This window comes from Anomaloglossus baeobatrachus, chromosome 2 (genome assembly GCF_048569485.1).
Source record: "Anomaloglossus baeobatrachus isolate aAnoBae1 chromosome 2, aAnoBae1.hap1, whole genome shotgun sequence".
NCBI lineage: Eukaryota > Metazoa > Chordata > Amphibia > Anura > Aromobatidae > Anomaloglossus > Anomaloglossus baeobatrachus.
In genome coordinates this window covers 527539794-527560184 of record NC_134354.1, presented here as the reverse complement: position 1 = coordinate 527560184, position 20391 = coordinate 527539794, and the positions used below count along the sequence as shown (strand labels likewise).

General features: G+C 42.5%; 1 protein-coding gene across 1 annotated transcript in view; it reads left to right on the top strand.

Moving 5' to 3' along the window:
- Positions 1–20391, top strand: part of VWA3B (von Willebrand factor A domain containing 3B) — a 363812-nt gene that overhangs the window by 319509 nt on the left and 23912 nt on the right. Inside the window, exons 30-31 of the mRNA XM_075336597.1 lie at positions 13841–13927; positions 18055–18176. Coding sequence (XP_075192712.1) covers positions 13841–13927; positions 18055–18176 — 209 coding nt within the window. The remainder of the gene's footprint in view (positions 1–13840; positions 13928–18054; positions 18177–20391) is intronic.

The following is a 20391-nucleotide window of genomic DNA, read 5'->3' as shown; positions in this document are numbered from 1 at the left end:
GGGTGCCACAGATACAATGTGAATCTGGGTCCAGTGGGCATCAGACAGAAGCCCCTCAATGAATTGATTAGTCAGCAGGCGATTCTAATCTCTCACCTCCTCCAGTTCCACTTGCTGCACCACTCTCATTATTTCCTGAAGATTTAAAGCATTTTCCCGAACACATTCTTGCACCTTTTGCTTGCATCCATAAAACCGCAATTTTTTCTCGGCTGCTGTACGGGTATCAAAGGTTTCCTTGAGTTTAGTCAAAATGTCTTTGCTACTCCTTTATCCTTCTTCGGTCAAGACTTGACTTCACATCAGGCTGCCCTGGTTAATTGACCAATGAGGACACTGGCTTTCTGATCCTCCGTCATAGGGTACACCCGGAATAAACTGTAAAGTCTCTCCTTGAAGTCAGCCAGGGTATATGCTTCCCCGGAATACTGGGGGAGCCAAATTGCCCCTGGAAGATATGGTATGGTAAATGGTAGCACCGGAGCTGGGGCCAATGCTGCTGCTCCGGCAACAGGGACAGTTTGATCTCCTTCCTCCATGGACATGTCTTTGCAGGCACAGGGTTTCCCGACAGTTGCTGGCAGTGGGGCTCTTTTTGTCCCTCTTTTCGAGCTCCACCCACGCTTTCCTGCTCTTTACAGCTTCCACCCACGATGGCCCGCCCCTTTTTTCCCACGCGGAATGACTAATGGCGACTGTCCTTTCAATAAATCCGGTATTAACACAGTCTAATAAGGCGCATAGTACCCGGGTTTTGGCCGGGCACGTTATCCTGTTCGTGACATCAAGTTGTAGCATCCAGGGAGCAGGGGGCCCAGGTCGGATCTCGTACCTGTTTACTCATCACCGGGCCAGTGCAGAGGTCTGGGATGTTTCGGTGGCCTGCCCGGTTTTGTGCCCCGAGGTGTACACCAACAGAAGGGGGATGAAATGTGGATGTTTGTCGTGATGCCACCTGTAGTACGCGGCCAGGGATTAGCCGCCGCTGCTGTCGCTGTCCTCCAGGGAGGATGGTAATGGCAGCTGAGATGGTGTCACTCCCCACAGGTGGAACGGGCCCAGGGGAGGATGATGAGGGGAGTAGTAGTAGTAGTGATGGTGGCCGTTGGCGCCGAGGCGGGGGGCACCAGTAATAAGAGTCCGAGTCGGCTGCTGCGGTTCCAGGTGTCTTTACTCACAGTTCTTTAAGTAACCCAGTCGCTGCGGCAGTAGCACTGGTCACTGCTGTGATGGGCCCCGTTGACCTTGGATAAGTTGGAAGAAGCCACCGGTGTTTGGAAAATGTTCTTTGTAAGAGTTGCCCCTCCAACAATGAGGAACCTGAGCTGAGCATCCCGCTCCAAGCCTAGGCCCCGTGTAAAAGAAAGATGAAGAGAAGATGGTGGTGTCTTGTCTCAGAACTGATGTCCCAGGTAGACTGACTGAAGATTGTGTGAGTTGCTCCTACTTCTTCCTCAAGTGGAACCTGCCCCCCAGGTGGCTGGCTTCAGTGACCGGGAAAGTCCCATGCATCGTGATGGCCACCCCCCTATCTACCCTGGGCTATCCTCCCACTGAGAAGGCTCTTGACTGTATGTAATGGTGTGAATGTGGAACACCGGTGATTAACCCCCTCCTTACCCGAGGTGAATATCGCACCTTAAATAAGGTGCAATACTCTGTGGCGACTGGAGCCTCAGGGGTGCCACATTATGGGGGCACATAATGTTTATAGCGGGCTCATTCTGTTTATAGGAGGCTATAAGGGGGCTCATACTGAATATGGGAGGCCAGAACAATGTTGATAAAGAGTTATTTCAGATCACCGTTATTCAGTGGAGGGAAGCTATTCCAAAGCAGTGGACAGACAAGGTACGAGGCAGATTTGTAAAAGAAAAGGAGGATCTAGCAACACGTCCATGGAGATATTGAATTAAAAATGTGTTTATTTAATTCTTGTTAAAAACATGGATGAAGACAGAAAACTGGGAGGATCATAGCCTCCATATTACGCTTTACAGCATATAAGGGGCTGTGTAAGGGCTCATCCTGCATAAAGAGAGCTGTGTAATGGCTTATCCTGTATATAAAGGGCTATGTGAACACTCATGCTGTATTTGGGGCCTATGTGAGGGATCATACTGTATATAAGGGGCTATGTGAGCGGTCATACTGTATATTGGGGGATATGTGAAGGCTCAAAAGGGCTCATCCTGTTTGTATGGAGCTAAGCGATGGCTCATACTGTATATAAGGGGGCTGTATGAGGGCTCATACTGTATATATGGGGATGTCGGTATACTTAATTCTGCTCAAGATTAAGTGATGCAAATAATATATAAAATAATAATTGTAATTAATATGTTAATATTAATCAGAATTAATTTCAGCCTATTGGTTCAGCCCTCCATACCAGCCACGGCCTCTCATGTAGTCCTTAGAAAAACTAACTGCCCACACCTGAGTTAGCTTTATATACATGATATCTGCTGGCATTTCTCTATGTGCAGTATGTCACATTTATATCTATGAAGAAAACAGAAACATAAGCTAAATCTGTAGTTAGAAACTGGTTTGTGCATCTTTCTGTATGTAATTATTATTTTTTATTTTCACTTTTTACGTTATAAGACAGATACTTTAAATAAAACAACATTTTTATTCTGCATTTGAATTGGGTGAGACCTTGTGTACAGTGAAGTCTCGTGCGACATCTATTCCTTCTGTAGCAGCTGCTTTGACTGTTCTTATTTGGCTTTCACGAGACATCAGGAGATTAGTTTTAGCCCCATTACCAGGATTAATCTAAACTTGGCAGTGGAGAAGTAAATATCTCTCTTGATCTTGCTACTGCCATAATTAATATTAGACTGTATATTTGACCTCTATACATTTCTCTGTGTACAATATGACACATGTATAAGTATACGATGCATCTGATACTGTTCCATCCTTAATAACAAATGAATAAGAAAGGCTTTGTTAGAATCCGTGCCACAAACTATAAATATCCATTAGTTATATCAATAGAATATGATGCAGAGCAAACGTTGGTCTGTCTTCTGTAACATTATATGATATTATGTGTACGTTCTGTAGACTTATATGTGCAGCAAGTATTTTTGTACTGTCTTCTCACATAAGCAGCATGCGGCCTTATGCTAAGCATGACTTAAACCAGTGATTAACAGATTGTCCAGTGGATTCTGCAGGATTTGCTTGTAGTTTCAGAAAATGATTGGCTGCTGTGGTAGATAAAAGATCAAAGATGTCAGTGTTCACACTCCGTACAATCTACAAGACATGTGTCTGGGCACAGGGCAGGGACACCACGACTTTAATTGTTTTTTTCAGCAGTAACTGTGTTTTACTTTGTTTTATTTACTAGATATAAACCTTTTACTTTAGAATATTATGACAGATACTATCTAGACTTTGTTAGCATTGGTGAAAACATTATTAGTGAATCAGTTTGAATCAAATCCGCAGTTACAATTTTTTTCTTGTTTCCCCATGGCTTTTACATGTCAATAACATATTCCACAGCTTTCTACACTGATGTCCCTGTCCACAATGAACTTGTAGTCTAAGGGGTACTTTACACGCTGCGATATCGCTACCGATATCGCTAGAGAGCGTACCCGCCCCCGTCGGTTGTGCGTCACGGGCAAATCGCTGCCCGTGGAGCACAACATCGCAAACACCCATCACACGGACTTACCTTTCCTGCGACGTCGCTGTTGCCGGCAAACCGCCTCCTTTCTAAGGGGGCGGTTCGTGCGGCGTCACAGCGACGTCACACGGCAGCCATCCAATAGCAGAGGAGGTAATAGTGAAAAGGTAGAATATCGGTCTTACGAGCGCTGATAATGCACTGGTTCTATTAAAGGTTAGATTGGAACCAGTGCATTATCAGCGCTCGTAAGACCGATATTCTACCTTTTCACTATAAGCTCAATCCCTTAGAGGGAATCGGTCAGAGCTGCAGAAAAACACAGGTTATCCACTCCAAAGCGGAACTTTTAGCTGGAGAGCGGAGGATCGTTGCAGACTCCAAGACCCTAGTGCCGGGGATACTAGGAGGAACCAGCGGTCCTGGGTCCGGACATCTCCACTACAGATTACAACCTAACAGCATTGATATCAAGGATCCAAAATCCCCATTCATCCAGAGGATATAACAAGCCAACACCGAGGTTGTGCGAGGGCGCACAACCTCACCAGGTGAGCAAATTCAAACTCTCCTTAATCTAACCCTAGACCATCGGGTACTTGTCATATGCGCTATATATTTTTTTACAGAGAATAGCAGAGGAGGGGCAGAGATGAGTGGCTAGAACATGCCGCCCACCTCCTTCCTTCCTCATTGCCGGTGGATGGAGGCTCCTGCGGTGTCACACATAGCGATGTGTGATGTCGCAGGAACGAGGATCAACATCGCTACTGACCAGACAACGATTTTTCATAAATAAACGACCTCTCTCAGACAAACGATTTTTGCCTGTTTTGCGATCGTTTAGGGTCGCTGCAGCCTGTTACACGCTGCGATGTCGCTAACGACGCCGGATGTGCGTCACAAACACCGTGACCCCGACAATACATCGTTAGCGATGTTGCAGCGTGTAAATGGCCCTTTAGTTCCCACTTGCAAATACAAAGGTCAGTTTGATTAAGAAGCCAATGAATCTACAGTTAGGCTATGTGCGCACTAGGCATTTTTCGCGGCGTTTTTGCGCGTTTTTCGGGTGCGTTTTTGTTCAGAAAACTGCATGACTTTGCTTCACCAGCAAAGTCTTTGAATTTTCATTCTTGCTGTCTGCACACAGCATTTTTTTTTAGCTGCGTTTTTGTGGAGTCCACAAAAACGCAGCATGTCAATTATTCCGGAGTTTTTCACTGCATTTATCACCCATTGAGTTCAATGTGATGTTCAAAAACGCAATGAAAAATGCAAATTGCAAATATAGCTGCGTTTCTATGACTCAAAACGCAGCTATAAACACAAGGGGTTGGTAGTACAGTGACGTGTACAGGAAGAGGATTAATTCTGTTGGGAAACACAGACGCGTGAATCCTCCCGGTACCGCCACGACTGCTTCCACCTCCTGTCTGGCGCCATATCCGCTCCCGTCCTGCGCCATGTCTGGGCGGGAGGTGGAAGCAGCTGCGAAATCAAAAGGGAACAGTAAAAAAAAAATAAAAAATATCATACTCACCTCTCTGCAGACTCCCGGGACACATCCGCTCCCAGCACCTCTTCCCGGTACCGCCACCCCTGCTCCGGCTGTGTGCAGAGTCCCGGGACACGTCCGATAGCTGCAAGACCTGCCGGTGATCAGCTGATGCAGTCACCTGATGCGGTCACCTGACCGCATCAGCTGATCGTATAAGTCTCGCGGTGAGGCCGGCTTTTTACCGCCCAGCTGGCTTAAACTATCAGCTGATGCTATCAGGTGACTGCATCACTGATTACCGACAGCTCCTGAATGATCGGACGGGGTTTTTTTTTCTACTTGTGCATCAGCTGATTTTATAAATGCTGTTTATACAATCAGCTGATGTGTCATGTGATTCACATCCTTGAACCTGACACATCATCTGATCGCTTTGCCTTCCAGCAAACCGATCAGATGATATTGGTTCCGGATTGGACATCGCGGGACCCTTGACCCAAGATTAATGCGGGGGGGGGGGGGTTATTTCAATAAAGATGGAGTCACTAATTGTGTTGTGTTTTATTTCTAATAAAAATATTTTTCTCTGTTTATTTTTTTTTCTTACCTTTACTAGAAATTCATGGTGGCCTTGTCTAATATTGATAATAACTGTAATGACCCGACACGTTTCTCCTCACACTTCTGGGGTTCATCAGGACTCTATTTTAATTCATAGACAACACTCAGTAAAAGGGTATTTTCTGTGGATTTTTATTTTTTAGTCCAAAGCGTTGATAGAGTGATTTAATTCTAAAGGCTACTTTACACACTGCGATATCGGTCCCGATATCGCTAGTGTGGGTACCCGCCCCCATCTGTTGCGCGACACGGGCATATCGCTGCCCGTGCCGCACAACATCGCCCAGAGCCGTCACACATACTTACCTGTCCGGCGACGTCGCTGTGACCGGCGAACCGCCTCATTTCTAAGGGGGCGGTCCGTGCGGCGTCACAGCGACGTCACTGAAACGTCACTGAACCGCCGCCCAATAACAGCGGAGGGGCGGAGATGAGCAGGACGTAACATCCCGCCCACCTCCATCCTTCCGCATAGCAGCCGGGAGGCAGGTAAGGGGAGCTTCCTCGTTCCTGCGGCGTCACACGCAGCGATGTGTGCTGCTGCAGGAACGAGGAACAACTTCGTTACTGCTGCAGTAACGATTTTTAAGAATGAACCCCCGTGTCGCCGATTAGCGATTTTGCACGTTTTTGCAACGATGCAAAATCGCTTATTGGTGTCACACGCAACGGCATCGCTAATGCGGCCGGATGTGCGTCACAAATTCCGTGACCCCAACGACTCCGCATTAGCGATGTCACAGCGTGTAAAGCCCGCTTAATTCTATTCTTTTTATTCTTAATATTTTTCCTTTCTGTAGATATGCTCATTCTATCATATTCAACTCCTTAAATCAGTATGTTCCTCTCTTTGCAGTGGGGGTTTATGTTTGTGCCATGGTACCCTTCATCATAGGATTGTTTTCCGGAATGATTTCTTATGTCCAAAGAAGAGAATCCCTCCTTTTGATATAATACCTGGGGTCAAAAATTCTTCACTTTCTTATCCCATGAAGGGTAGTAGGTTCCAGTATTTGGTTGATGTTTTTTTTCTGGGTTTCCTTGGGGCTTCCGGGTCATTAGTTTTGAGTCAACTCATTAAGTGGGTCAACACTTCTTTTAAATCACCCTATATCTCTCCTATACTGGTGGTGAGAAGAAAAGTATTCTAAACCTTTTAAATACCTATCACATCTTTTCATCAAGTCTGCACAGGTGCCTATACCTACTCCTCAACCCCTAGCATACTGCAGTAGGGAAAAAGTAGTAAGGGCGAGCCGCCGAGTAGTGGGGGCACCAATTAATTAATCTAGGGTGCCACTGCCGACCCCCACAGGATAGGCAGTAACAGAACCAAAGGGAAAGAATAGGGTTTTTAAAATCACAGGGATCGTGTCACGAAGGGTGGGTTATACACAGGCATTTGTTTTGTTGGTTAAGTGAGTCTATAATACAATAACAATATTTTAAAGTAGATACCTTCTATGATGAAACCTCATCAACCTCATCTGAGAGAAGCATAATGTAGAGAAAGAGACCCTGATTCCAACAATGTATTACTTAGTTTGCTGGGTGCAGTTGTTGTGGCACAGTCAGAGTTTTTATGTGTAGCATGTATCAGAGCTCAGCTAACCCAGTCCACAACACAGATTTCTGTGTACACTGTATATTAACAGCTGCTTATCAGAGGAGGGGGCATGGTCGGATGACTTTGGCAGGAGACAGCAAGTCACAATGTAGTAGTGATATAACCTTCATTATAAGTAATGGTAGTCAGCAATAGGTGAGTATATATAACTAAAACATAACTTTTAAAAAATGTAATAAAAAATATGTTAGCTAAAAAGACCACATTTCATAGTCAGAAGAAACAAACATATAAAACACACAACAATAATTAACCCAATTAGTGTAAAACACCCAATAAGGTTAGAACAAACTAACAATGGTCAGTCTATCAAGAAAATTTCATCCAATGTAGGTGACTGGACTGTAAAACATAATAATGACAGTGGTCCAAGAAATCTTTAAAATGATGACGTATGGAACAATCTCAACCATTTCATAGATTGTATGGAGTCATCATAGGTACTTTAGATCCACATCCAGATGACATTGGTAGTGCCACAACAGTCAAGGAGTAGGCCCTATTTTCTCTCTGGCCCTGGTAAATGCCAATGACTCCTGCCCTGATAATGGCAGTCCAAAGCTGACCTCATGTTCGGAGTGGCCTGGACTGTCACTATTTTTGCCTTCTGACCCGTTCCTTCAAATATTAATTCATCAGGGTAGAATGCACTTGTCAGCTTGTTTGCACATAAAATTATACTTCCTCATTGTGGTTCATTATAAGTAAACAAAAGCACACAGCTTAATAAATGACACATTGTTGAAATCTGTGTTTCAGCCCCCATCTACTGCTGTGTTCAGATTACATGGCAAAATCCTCCTGAAAAATTCTCTTTGATGGCCACTGTTCTGGCCATCAAAGAATCTTTAGTACATCCTTTTCTGCCCCGCTTGTTACTTTTCCTGCTTAACTTGATCCTCTTTTTCTATCCTTTCTTCTCTCGCAGTGCTTTCTTTCTTCTGTTATTACTCTCGCAGATTGCTTAGGCTCTTGCAGACCTGTTTCTTATCTTTCAGTTTCCTCTCTTCATCTTTTTCACTAAAACATTTTTAAAACCGACTGGCCTGGAACGACATTGTCGCAATTTTGTGTTGCTTCTTTGTGCTTTTGAGTCGGTGACGTAGATTCTTTATATATATACTGTATATGTATGTATATACAGTATATTTATACTTGTAAGGCCCTATTGTGTAGCCACCGTCCCCTTGTAATTTTACAGTTGATTTGATTGTTCTGTGTTTGTCTTTTAAATAAAGAATTAGAAAAAAAGAATCTTTAGTACTTAGAAGAGCTGCCTTTGGATGTCTTGACCTGCTGGAAATGTGATGCATGTACTGATACCTGCAACTGGCAGCATTCTGAGGAATCTTAGCCCATTCCTCATGGGCAATGGCATTCAGTATACTAATATTCTTGAGTTTTATTTCTGTAACCACCTTCTTCCAATTCCACCAAAGATTTTCTATGGAGTTTAAGTAAGGAGACTGTGACGGCCACTACGGATTCTTCCAGGACTTCTCTTTGAAATCAAGCCTTGGTGGATATTTAGGTTTGGAGTCATTGATATTTTGGAAAGTCCATTGATGACCAAAGTATTTACTGATTCTTGATTGAATACATTTTGCCCTTCACTAACTGAAGGCTTCCAGTGCCAAATAAAATTAAGCAGCACAACAAGCGACCACCACTATAGGCAGGGTGATCTATAAATACAACATTCACACTATGCCGAAATTTCTTCTTATAATCTTTGACTTCTTGTATCACAGTTCTCAGACATGTAATGAAACTTAAGCGGGCTTTACACACTGCGATCTTGCTAGCAAGATCGCAAGCGATCGTACCCGCCCCCGTCGGTTGTGCGACATGGAGAAATCGCTGCCTGTGCCGCACGACATCGCTTAACCCCGTCACACGCACTTACCTGCCCTGCGACGTCGCTCTGGCCGGCGAACTGCCTCCTTTCTAAGGGGGCGGTTCGTGCGGCGTCACAGCGATGTCACACGGCAGGCGTCCAATAGAATGGGAGGGGCAGAGATGAGCGGGACGTAACATCCCGCCCACCTCCTTCCTTCCGCATTTCCGGTGGAGGCAGGTAAGGAGATGTTCATCGCTCCTGCGGTGTGACACATAGCGATGTGTGGTGCCTCAGGAACAAGGAACAACATCACTAATAAGCAGAAAACGATTTTTTGTTTCAGGACGACCTCTCCGCGGCAAACGATTTTGACTGCTTTTGCAATCATTTAAGGTCGCTCAAAAGTGTCACACGCTGTGATATCATTAATGATGCCAGATTTGCGTCACAAACACCGTGACCCCAACGATAATTCATTAATGATATCGTAGCATGTAAAGCCCGCTTTAGAACAATGGCAAATATAATGTGACATTATTTGCCCAAAGTGCAATTCTGTGCAGCAAATGTTCTTTCAAATCCACATGACAATGACGCTGAGAGCAGTTTCAGAGTGTTCACACATACAGTTTACTAGTAGTTTATAAGCTGAGGCGGCTTTATAAAAATTACCAATAAGTAGGACTTGTTAGATAATAAAGCAATGGCCATTTCTTACGTATTGAAGCCCTCACCTCTCCAATGTGACATCTTCAATGGTACCGGTTGGTTTGGCAGCAATGACGTGTTATTTATTGTTAATGTTACTGCTGCAGCCAGTCACTAGCCTCATCAGTGATATTTTCATGTATGCCATGGGCAACTTTTGTAAAATTCTGTAAAACACCTTTAAGAATGTCACAGTTTTTCTGACTGTATTCATACCACAACTGTAGTATACTGTCTGTCTTTATGCCAAGAAGATCTTCTCATGTACATGTTGATACTCTGTATATGTAGACCTTTATCTGCTAATATATAACAAATGGGTTTTCTCTTGGTCTACATTTTACACATTGGGATCACGTGGGCACAAATGTATTTAAAAGTGTAGGTTTGGTGTGAATTTAGCCCGAGACATTGTTTTATCAACCATAAAACTTGGGTTTTCCAAGCAAAAATAGTCAATTATAAATTAGAGATAAATTGCAACTTAGATACCTTAGTAATATAGTCTTACTAGGCCAGGTGCCTGGATTCTCTGGGAGTCACATCATCATTTGCGGACACAGATAGAAAAGGGCCCCTGATCGACACCAATATATGGGCCCTTTCCATCTCAAGAACTCATAAAAATAAAATTGCTCCTGCTTTGTATGTAGAAATTGGCCCCCTTACGTCTTTGACCCCTATGCAGCCATATAGGTCGCACCAATGATATGTCTGCCCCTGCACATCATTATGGGCCCAGCAGGTTGAATTCCTGGCTTAGGTTCCTTTCCTGGATCTGGGTAGGCCATGAAGAGGGCTGCAAGGCTGAAGGTTTCTTGGAAAGCAGTGAAAAGCAGTTGGATACACAGGCGCCCCACTGGAGATTAGATGGAGCATGCTATCTAGATATAATTTTCTTTTCTACATGCGACAGAGAACAACTTGTATTTCCAAGGTAATGTGTTTGCCTGCTCTTCTCTTAAGGGTTTGTTTAGACTATGTCATGACTGGCAACATGCTTTCTACTTTAGGGTTGTTTAGTAGCCTTTATACACAGTCCAACTGGGATTCACATGTGCCCAGAACAATCAGTAATAGATTATTCAGTGTATATAGGCTGCCATTGTTCCGGGCAGCGGGAGTCCTTTTTACACAAGACCATGCGCTGTTGAGAACAATGATCTTTTTTGCAACACAAATCATTATTTCACCTGACAAATCAATGTTTTGCTTTTTGGTTGCGTGATTGTCAGCCTCTTGAAGTCTGCCATACACATAAGATGGCTCTTGGCCGGACGATCATTTTTGTACACAGGAGTGCTCATTCGGCTAAACACTACTGGGCCCTATATGAGAAAACTGTCTCCAGACATGTCTACAGATGGCTTGTATCCTGGAGTAAACACAATGAGCAGTCAAAAATGGCACATGTCAGATTGGTATTTCCCCGACAATTAATTGCTCAAGACTTCCATACGCAGACAGTTGACTGAACTGTTGATATCAGCCAGTTCAGACGATATTAGTCTAATATGTATGAGGGGCATTAGACTGCACAATTATCGTGAACTTCCGGGTCCGCGGTAACTATCACCATATATTTAAAGCCTGCCATCATGGATGTGCTGCACGAGACGCCTCCTCCCTGATGAAGATTTTCACTCTGTAATATCGAAACGTACGTAGGTGATTCTGGGGCTCCCTTTTGACAGATTCTCCTCTCTCATTATACTTGGCTGATGTCTACTCTGGGGTGCAGTCACTGTCTGACGATATAGTTACTTGAGCAATGTACTTTATGCTCAGGATTCTGTCTCTATACACGTCAGTTGTATGCTCTAAGAGAAATTAATGTTGATTTATCACTACATGTTTTTCTGACAGTGCTGCACCATCATGCTTTGGAGTCTCATATTTTGAACCCATGATAAGATTGTAACATGGGAGTAATCTGCCATATGATGTTTTTAATATGTTTTTAATGCTTATATGGATGTTTATTTGTCCTCACCTTGTCTAATAAAACTTTGTAATTTGTGCACTTTAAAAACTCTTGTCCTCATCTCTATAAGAATTATTAAAATACATCATATTCTCATTGCTCAGTATCAAAATATACCAGAAAAATGCTAGACGTTAGTGATGCCCATACTTTTAGGTCAAGTGAACTGCCCAGCACCATAAGTGAACCCCACATGGACTGTCGCTTTAGTTTACAAGGCCAACATTGATGGGCCTGGTGGCATCCTGCATAGAATTGAAAATAATGAGCAGTAAATATGTATAATATACATAAGGTATGATATTTTGGCCATTATACTCAAGCTCACACCCCACGTCAAGGGTCCTCATTGTCCTGCAAGTCCCTACACTAAAATCAAAAGCACAGTGAAAGTAGACACAAAATAAAAAAAAAAAAACAGCAGAAAAAAGGCAGCAATTTCCATAATAATGTGAATCATGTGCAATGACACTGTCTACCTTTTAAATGGGTTATCCTGGACTTTGATTATTTTCTTTTTTTTGCATGGAGCTAAGAGTTTACAGGCTGGCTAGTTCTCCCTGACAATGATCTCTGGCTTCATTTAGCCTCACCTCAACAGAGCAGCTCTTCTGCTTCCCACGTGCTTTGTTGACGGAGCGTCACTGCTGACATCATGTTGATTGACAGCTGCTTCCCTTCGGTTTGGAAGCAGGAAACTGGCTGTCAATCATGATGACAATGACAGTGACACCTCGTCAACAGAGCTGAGCAGACGAGAAGCAGATGTTACAGGGGAAACAGATATTTTAAAAAAGTAATTTAATGTTGAAATGACCCCAAAACTTTTATGTGATATAAATAAAAAAAAAATATATAAAAATAAATAAATAAAAAGTATTTAAAGAATGAAATAATAAATAACAAACATTGTTACGGTAATCTAAATTGTTATAAAAAAGTGTCTGATGTTTAAAAATAATTGATGGGAACAAATTTTTAAATGTATTTTAGTTTTTTTTGTGATCATAAAAAAGGTGAGAAATAGATGAGTATTTCCCTCATTTCTACACCAATAACACCCAATAGCAACAAAAAAAAAAAGAAAGGAAAAAAGATGCAAACATATTTGAATATCTGAACGAGAAATATTTTTTCAGCTCTTTTAACTGCATATGTGAGAAAATGCAAAAATGAGCATGGTCGGGGAAGGGGGTAAATGGTTAGGTCTTGAAATAGTTAACATAATTAGATCAAAATGTAAAAGCCTTGTGAAAAATGAAGTACACCCCATGAATTAATTACTTTAAGAACCACATTTAGTCGAAATTACTTGAAATTACTCTGCATGACGTTATCAGTCTCCAACATTGTTCTGGAGGAATTTTGGCTTTTATCCAATGTTACTGAAGTTTAGTTATTTTATAAGAACTAAATATATGGTGTAATTTGTTATTTGTGTTTGTTCATCTAAAAATGTATTTTCCTCATTTTATGATCTTCTATGGCAGTGTTCCCTAACTCCAGTCCTCAAGACCCCCCAACAGATTATATTTCCAGGATTTCCTTACTATTGCCTAGTTTGTAATTCCATCACCTGTACTGTACTAAAGAAATCCTTAAAACAGGGGGCTCTTGGCGACTGATGTTGGGGAACACTGTTCTACCGGCTAGATGTTTCTTTTTAAATTATTATGCACTGGTATGGTAAACCATAGAAATCAAAAAGTGTATTAGTATTGTAGTTTTTCTTCTGACAGTAGTAACAAAGAAATTAGTGGAGATTCCATCTAGGGAGATCATTTCCATTTACTCTAGTTTATGAACTGTGTGTTGTATATAGAGTAACTATACATAAAATTTTTTGTAACATACCCTTAAGCCTCTGACTGTTGTTCATGTGTATTCTTTACTCTAAATTATTCCAGAGACACCAATTTTCAGTACTGGTCCGCAGCATCTACTAAGAAAAAAGGTGCTTTCTGTCTGCTCTCACAATGGATGGTATGAAGAAGGTATGAGTTTAATAGGGTTGAAAAAATATATTTACTAAATGTCTATAATAATATCAAATCAATAAATAATGAAAATGTAAAAAAATGAAAAAAAAGTAGGTATTTCATATGTACTTTTATAAACCAATCTATTATTTGGAAATATCTGTTTATGGCAAGAGATAGGATAATTTTAGTGATTTTTCTAATTATTGACAAGAAAAATATGTTACATCCACTACTTTCTCTCACATTAAGAAAACATTTACATGTTCAGTATTTGATCAGTATCTTACATCAGTATTTGTAAGTACGGATGGGTGGACTCGCAGATAACTGCAACTGGCGGGTCCAATTGGATTTTTTTAACAGTTCCGTTCTGGGCCGCATGCCGATCCCTATATAAGTCTATGGGGACCAAAATCCAGCGATTAAAAATGGTGGTAGAAGGGATAAGGGGATAGGAGCAAGCGGGCTGGAATACTTTGGTGCGGCTGTAACTGCTTCCTGGCCACTCATTCACTTCCGGGGCTGCTCATTTATCTTCATTGCATATGCACTGCTTTCCCTGCCCACCGACATCTGTGATTGGTTGCAGTCAGACGCGCTTCCACCCTGAGTTCAGGGTTTCAGCTGACTGCTTCCACTCACCGACACTATGTGCATCTATTGGGGTATAAAAATAAATAAAATATTTGGCGTAGGGTCCCCCCATATTATGATACCCGACACAGATAAAGCCTATGGCTACAGGCTGCAGCCCTCTGCCGTGAGCTTATCTTGGCTGTGTATCAAAATAAGAGGAACCACATGAGGCTTTTTTAAAAATTATTTAAATAAATAATTTAAAAAAAGGCATAAATTCCCCCCATTTTGATACCCAACCATGATAAAGCCCGACAGTTGGGGGCTGGTATTCTCAGGCTTGGGAGACCCATGGTTATTGGGCCCTGCAGCCTAAAACTACCAGCCTGCAACCGCCCAGGATTGTCGCATCTATTAGATGCGACAATCCCAACACTTTACCCTGCTCTTCCCAATCTGAGGTGACAGCTTGCGGGCATAAAACATGACACTGTTGGCTTTAGGCAGAGACTGAGCTGCGCGATGTAGATTTGATGCTGAAATTTTACACCATATTCCTACACCCAATCTACATCTCCTGTCAAAAAATGACATCACTATCGCGACAAAACCATATGGTGTTTTGATGCGTCTGTTTGCCAAGAGGTGTACAGTGGGTGAATGAATATGCTATAGGAATTTCAGCACCAAATCTGCATCTTTTGTCTAAAAACCTTGGTTTTCTGCAGGTCTGTGAACTCAATGATCTCACCTGAGGTCACTCAGTTCAGTGAGGTCACTTGAGGTCAGGTTACCTGTGGTCACAGGTAGAGGACTAAGGGAACCTCCAGCTGTGACCGCAAGTAACCTAAGTGACATCACCGCTCATCCCTGAGGCTCATTCTTTACCTGAAGCCAACAGTGTTGTATGCCCATATGCTGTCACTTCAGATGTAGCAGAGCTGGAATCATCGTGGGACCTCGTGTGGATTACATTGAACCTGGGTATTTTGGGGGTTAATAAAGGGGAGAAAGGGTGTGTGTTTTTTGGGGTATTTTATTTTATTTCAAATAAAGGATATTTCGGTGTTTGTCTTTATTTTTTTCACTTACAGATAAGTAAGCTAGTTACTAATTACTAATCTTAAAGTTAACCATTACTAATCTAGGGCTTAATGACAGCTGTGAGCTGTCATTAACTCCTTATTACCCCGATTGCCATCACACAAGAGCATGTGGGATGAGCCAGGTAAAGTTTCAGGATTGTCGTATCTAATGTATGCAACAATCCTGGGCGGCTGCTGGCTGCTATTTTTAGGCTGGGGGGCCCAATTACCATGAGTAGCGAGCCTGAGAATACCAGCCCTCAGCTTTCGGGCTTTATCATGGCTTCGTATCAAAATGGTGTGGTGGGGGGGAAATCTCACGCGTTTTTTTAAATTATTGCAATAATTTAAAAAAAGCGGCATGGGGTTCCTCTTATTTTGATATACAGCCAAGATAACATGCACTGCTGGGGGCTACAGCCTGTAGCCATATGCTTTATCTGTTGTGCTGAGTATCATAATATGGGGGGACACCACGCCAGTTATTATTTATTTATCTTTACACTATAGACACGCACGCAGCACCTGTGATTGCAAGCAGTCAGACTTGCTGTCACACAGGGTCGGGGAGCTGTCTGACTACAACCAATCAGAAATTCCTGGACTGCCGGTGGGTGGGGGAAGCAGTGAATATGTATGAAGGATAATGAGCACAGCCACAGAAGTAGTATGAGCGGCTTTGGAACTAGGGTTACAGTCGCGCTGGAGACTTGTTAGTATAGCGCACTTGTTTTATTCTTTTTTTCTATATTTTTCATTTTTTTTTTCATTACCTGAGTTGCTGGACCCGGATTGTTACTTGGAGTACCCTGAGAACTCCGGGCCCGGTACTCAGGTACTTTTTGAACTTGCGCGGATCTGGACTTTTACAGTCCAGGTCCGCCCATCACTACTTATAAATACTGAGGTAATAAAAACTCACCAAACTCTGAACGTGTGAATGTAGTCTAAAATTTGGAAGCTGGTGAAATATTTACATACGTGTATGAACAATGGTTTATACAGTAGTTTTTATGCTGCATTTTTCTAAGCTGTCAACTTTAGGTGTAGCACTCTTTAAAATCATTCTCCACTTAGGTTTATTACAGACTAATTTAGGTATTTGGTCCAATCATTTCAGGTATAATTTTTCTTTAGCTGAAGGCGGGCGTCTTCCCACAGGCTCACAAAAAATATGGTTGTTTGAATGTATATCTCTATCAGTGTTTTCTCAACCTTGTTCTGGATTGGGGCACCCCTGGTAAAAAAAAGTTATTTAGGTGAGCCCATGTAAAAAAAGTGAAATTAAAAAGATAAAGAGAATGAAACCAAGTAATATACAATACCTTTTGGTCACTGAAAGCTATTAGCACCCGAATGTTACTTTCAAATGGTAAAAAAAGGTTTGCCTCTTTTTAGCTTGACACATGGGCTTCTTCCCAAAATATACAGATGTCTGTCAGTGAGCTTAGGGCTCTTTGTTCTACCTTTCAATGACATGTAGCAGGCCTGAAAAATAATATGCAATATTTTTTTCTTTGTTGCACCTTGATAAAAAAAAAATTCTCACACTCTTCCCCATAAGGGAATGGTTGACCAATCTGTACCATCAATATAATAATATTCTCCTCCCTTGTGTGCCAATGCAATTATGCACCATACTCTCACACTGTGCTGCGTGATGTAAAAAGTGCTAGAATACCATGTTGTGCCAAGCTTTTTTCCATAACTCTCTCTCATTTTTATCAGTTATGTAAACAGTCTTTCTATTGCTTTACCTTCAGTGGTTAGAGCCTTTATAGAGTTAGCTCAGGTTTACAATAGCCCACAAATGGTGTTTAACAAACATCAACCAGCAATATGTTTGGGGATCTGCAGTTATTTAATAGCCTCTTTAGACAGGAGGAACGCATTTAATATGCACAATGAAAAATCAGTATTGTTCTTGGGAAGTAAACCTTCTTAGGAATGCTTATTCATGATAATCATCCAATGTAAATCCAGCTATATTCCCTTTCCTCGCATGAGAGATCTGCATTGGAATAAACCTGAAAGGGCCTCCAAGCACATTAGACTTTGGCAGAACTCGCCGATATTGATGGGTTCGGCCAACAGTCTACTTTATATGGGGACACCGGCTAACTGATCGTTGGTGGAAGATGTTGATCGGGATGTCCAATTGAGGACTGACGATCACAATGTTCTCCCAGAGATAAGCTGTCAGCTAACATGTCAGCCGGGGATTTCTCTTAGAGAACACACGAGTGATTGGCCAAACAAACGCTCCTATGTATCGGAGAGTCAGCTGAGATGGCCATCTAATGTGTATGACCGGCTAAAGTGTAAACAAATGTTGTTTGCTTATTAGCGAAGACAATCTGTATAAAGTTTAAGGTTCAGATTGTCTCTATGCCATATCAGTTATGTTGTGTGGTGGATGAACCAGCTGTTTTATGTGAGGAATAAGATGTGCATTCTTTATTCTGATTTCTTTTTTAGGATCCATTATGCATGACTGTGGAGATAGCACCTATTTTGTTCAGAAACCCTCCGGTGAAATGGCAAGGATACATAGAGATGACCTATTGGCTGACACAGATGACTATAAGGAAGAGATTAAGGTAATGTATCTGAGTCAATGGAATAATCTAAAGACAAACACATATAACTATGCGGGAGTATAAACGCCACAACAGCGAACAGAGGGAGGGTATACAGAAAACTTTATGGATATTCAATGCAGAAATGAAACCAAGCATTGTACATCTAGCATCGGGGGTGGCACTTTTCTGGAAAACAATGCACACCCTATATTCATGTTTCTTAAATGTTTTATTCAACTCTTGTTAAATGGAATCTGTCAGCAGGTTTACAGTTCTTACAGGGCTGTTTGTTGTTTTGTTAAAACACTGTTTTATTTGCTAAACTTCTCAATGACCATTGAATGACAGCTTTCAGTGTTTGACATGCCCGAATCGGGGCCTGGGGGTTACATGATACCGGGCCGGCTCTGTTCTGCTTGGAGGATGTCACAGCAACAGAGCCCGGTTTTCATGAGCCCAGCGGTGTCATTTAATGGCTGATGACAGTGGTTTGGATTATTTACAAGGGAGATGTCGTGACGCCACCTGTGGTGTGCGGCAAAATGGATGCCGCCGCTGCTATGCAGTTTCCCCTGGGGATTGATGGTGATGCAGCTGAGTTGGTATAGCTCTCCACTTAGTCCCCTTGGCTGGAGATGGGGTCATGGAGCAATGGCGGGGCGCATTGTCAGAGACACAGGGAATAACTAGGCAACACAGGAATGCAGTCACAAGGTTTTTACTCACAGTTCAGAGTTCCAGGTTACTATGACTAGTCAGAGGCTGCCCTTGGAATGCTGGATTCTGCTGGGATGGACCCCAGCTGATCCCCAGATAGTTCGGAGGCACAACCCGATACACCCTTCAGTGTCCTTTCCTGGTCGTCTCCTGCACTAACCTCTCCCACCCGCCTGCACACACAGAGCCCTGAGCCGGTGTCCGTGGAGCCTGTCAGGTGGCTTGAAGCTCTATCCCTTAGCTCTATGTGGTCACCTTTTCACTGGATGTGTGTGGATGTGGCTCCAGTACTTGCAGTAGCCTTAGCCTCCGGTTTGCTAGCTGAGTCTTAAAGTCCTCCACTAGTTGAGGGGCCAGTCTCCTATGCGACCAAGTCCCTCCACACTCATATATCGTGTGGAAAAGAGTCCATGGGTGTTTGGCGTACTTCCCGTGGCCCTAGGACCCTTTCTTTCCCATGATCCTGAGACAAGCTGATCCAGCTCTCGTCCCCAGGACCGCTCTCCTCCACGTCCTCTTCTAACTCCCTCTCGTTCTGTAGACTGCTTCCACTAACTAGACTCCACCCCCAGGCTGGCTTCGGACTGTGCGTTCCAATGGTGCATTAAAGGTGCAACTTGCCCTAACCACGGGTTAGTGGAGTGTTGCTAAATGAGAGTGTCTGTGTTTGTGTATACCGATTTGTGACCTCCTTTTTACCCGGGAATGGGTACTGAGGTGCCGCCCCTGAGGTGCAGTACTGAAGCCTCAGGGGCGGCACATTTACTCTGTGCATAGGAAGAAAGCTGCCAATCATGGTGGGGGGGATTGCTGGTGTCATCATTGAGAGAATTAGTGGTAGGAGGATAGAAGTAATAGTCTGTGCTGCTGGTATTGAATTCACGAAATCTGGAGGACATAGTACAAGATAGGATCATGCGGTTTATTGTCAACACGTTTCGAAGTTTAAACAACTTCTTAATCAGGAGAACCACAATATTAAACAAATCATACCAAAGACAGATTTGAATAGTTTACAATTTCACTGAAAGGCCCAAAAGGAAAAAGGAACCGCCCCTGAATGATAAATGTGACTCGATGATAGTAAGTATTAATAAAGTTTAGAAAACAGAGAAAATGAGTTTGTGACAATAAATAAATTATTATCACAAACCCCTTTTTCACTTTTTGTTCTGTTTCCTAAACCTTATTGATACTTACAAGCATCCAGTCATTTATCATTCCAGGGCGGTTTCTATTTCCTTTGGTACCCTTTTTGAAAGTGTAAACTATTATGACTGTCTTTGGCATGTTTTATTTAATATTGTGGTTCTACTGATTAAAATGTTGTTTAAAGTTCAAAATCTGTCGAGAATAAAATGCATGGTTCTATCTTGCACTACCGTATGTCGTTCGAATTTCTTGAATCCAATACCAGCAGCGCAGGCTACTACTCCTATCCTCCTACCTCTTGTTCTACACGGCTGGATCTCCCGACCTTGAGCGTACTGCAGCAGCTGTCATACCTTGAATCCTC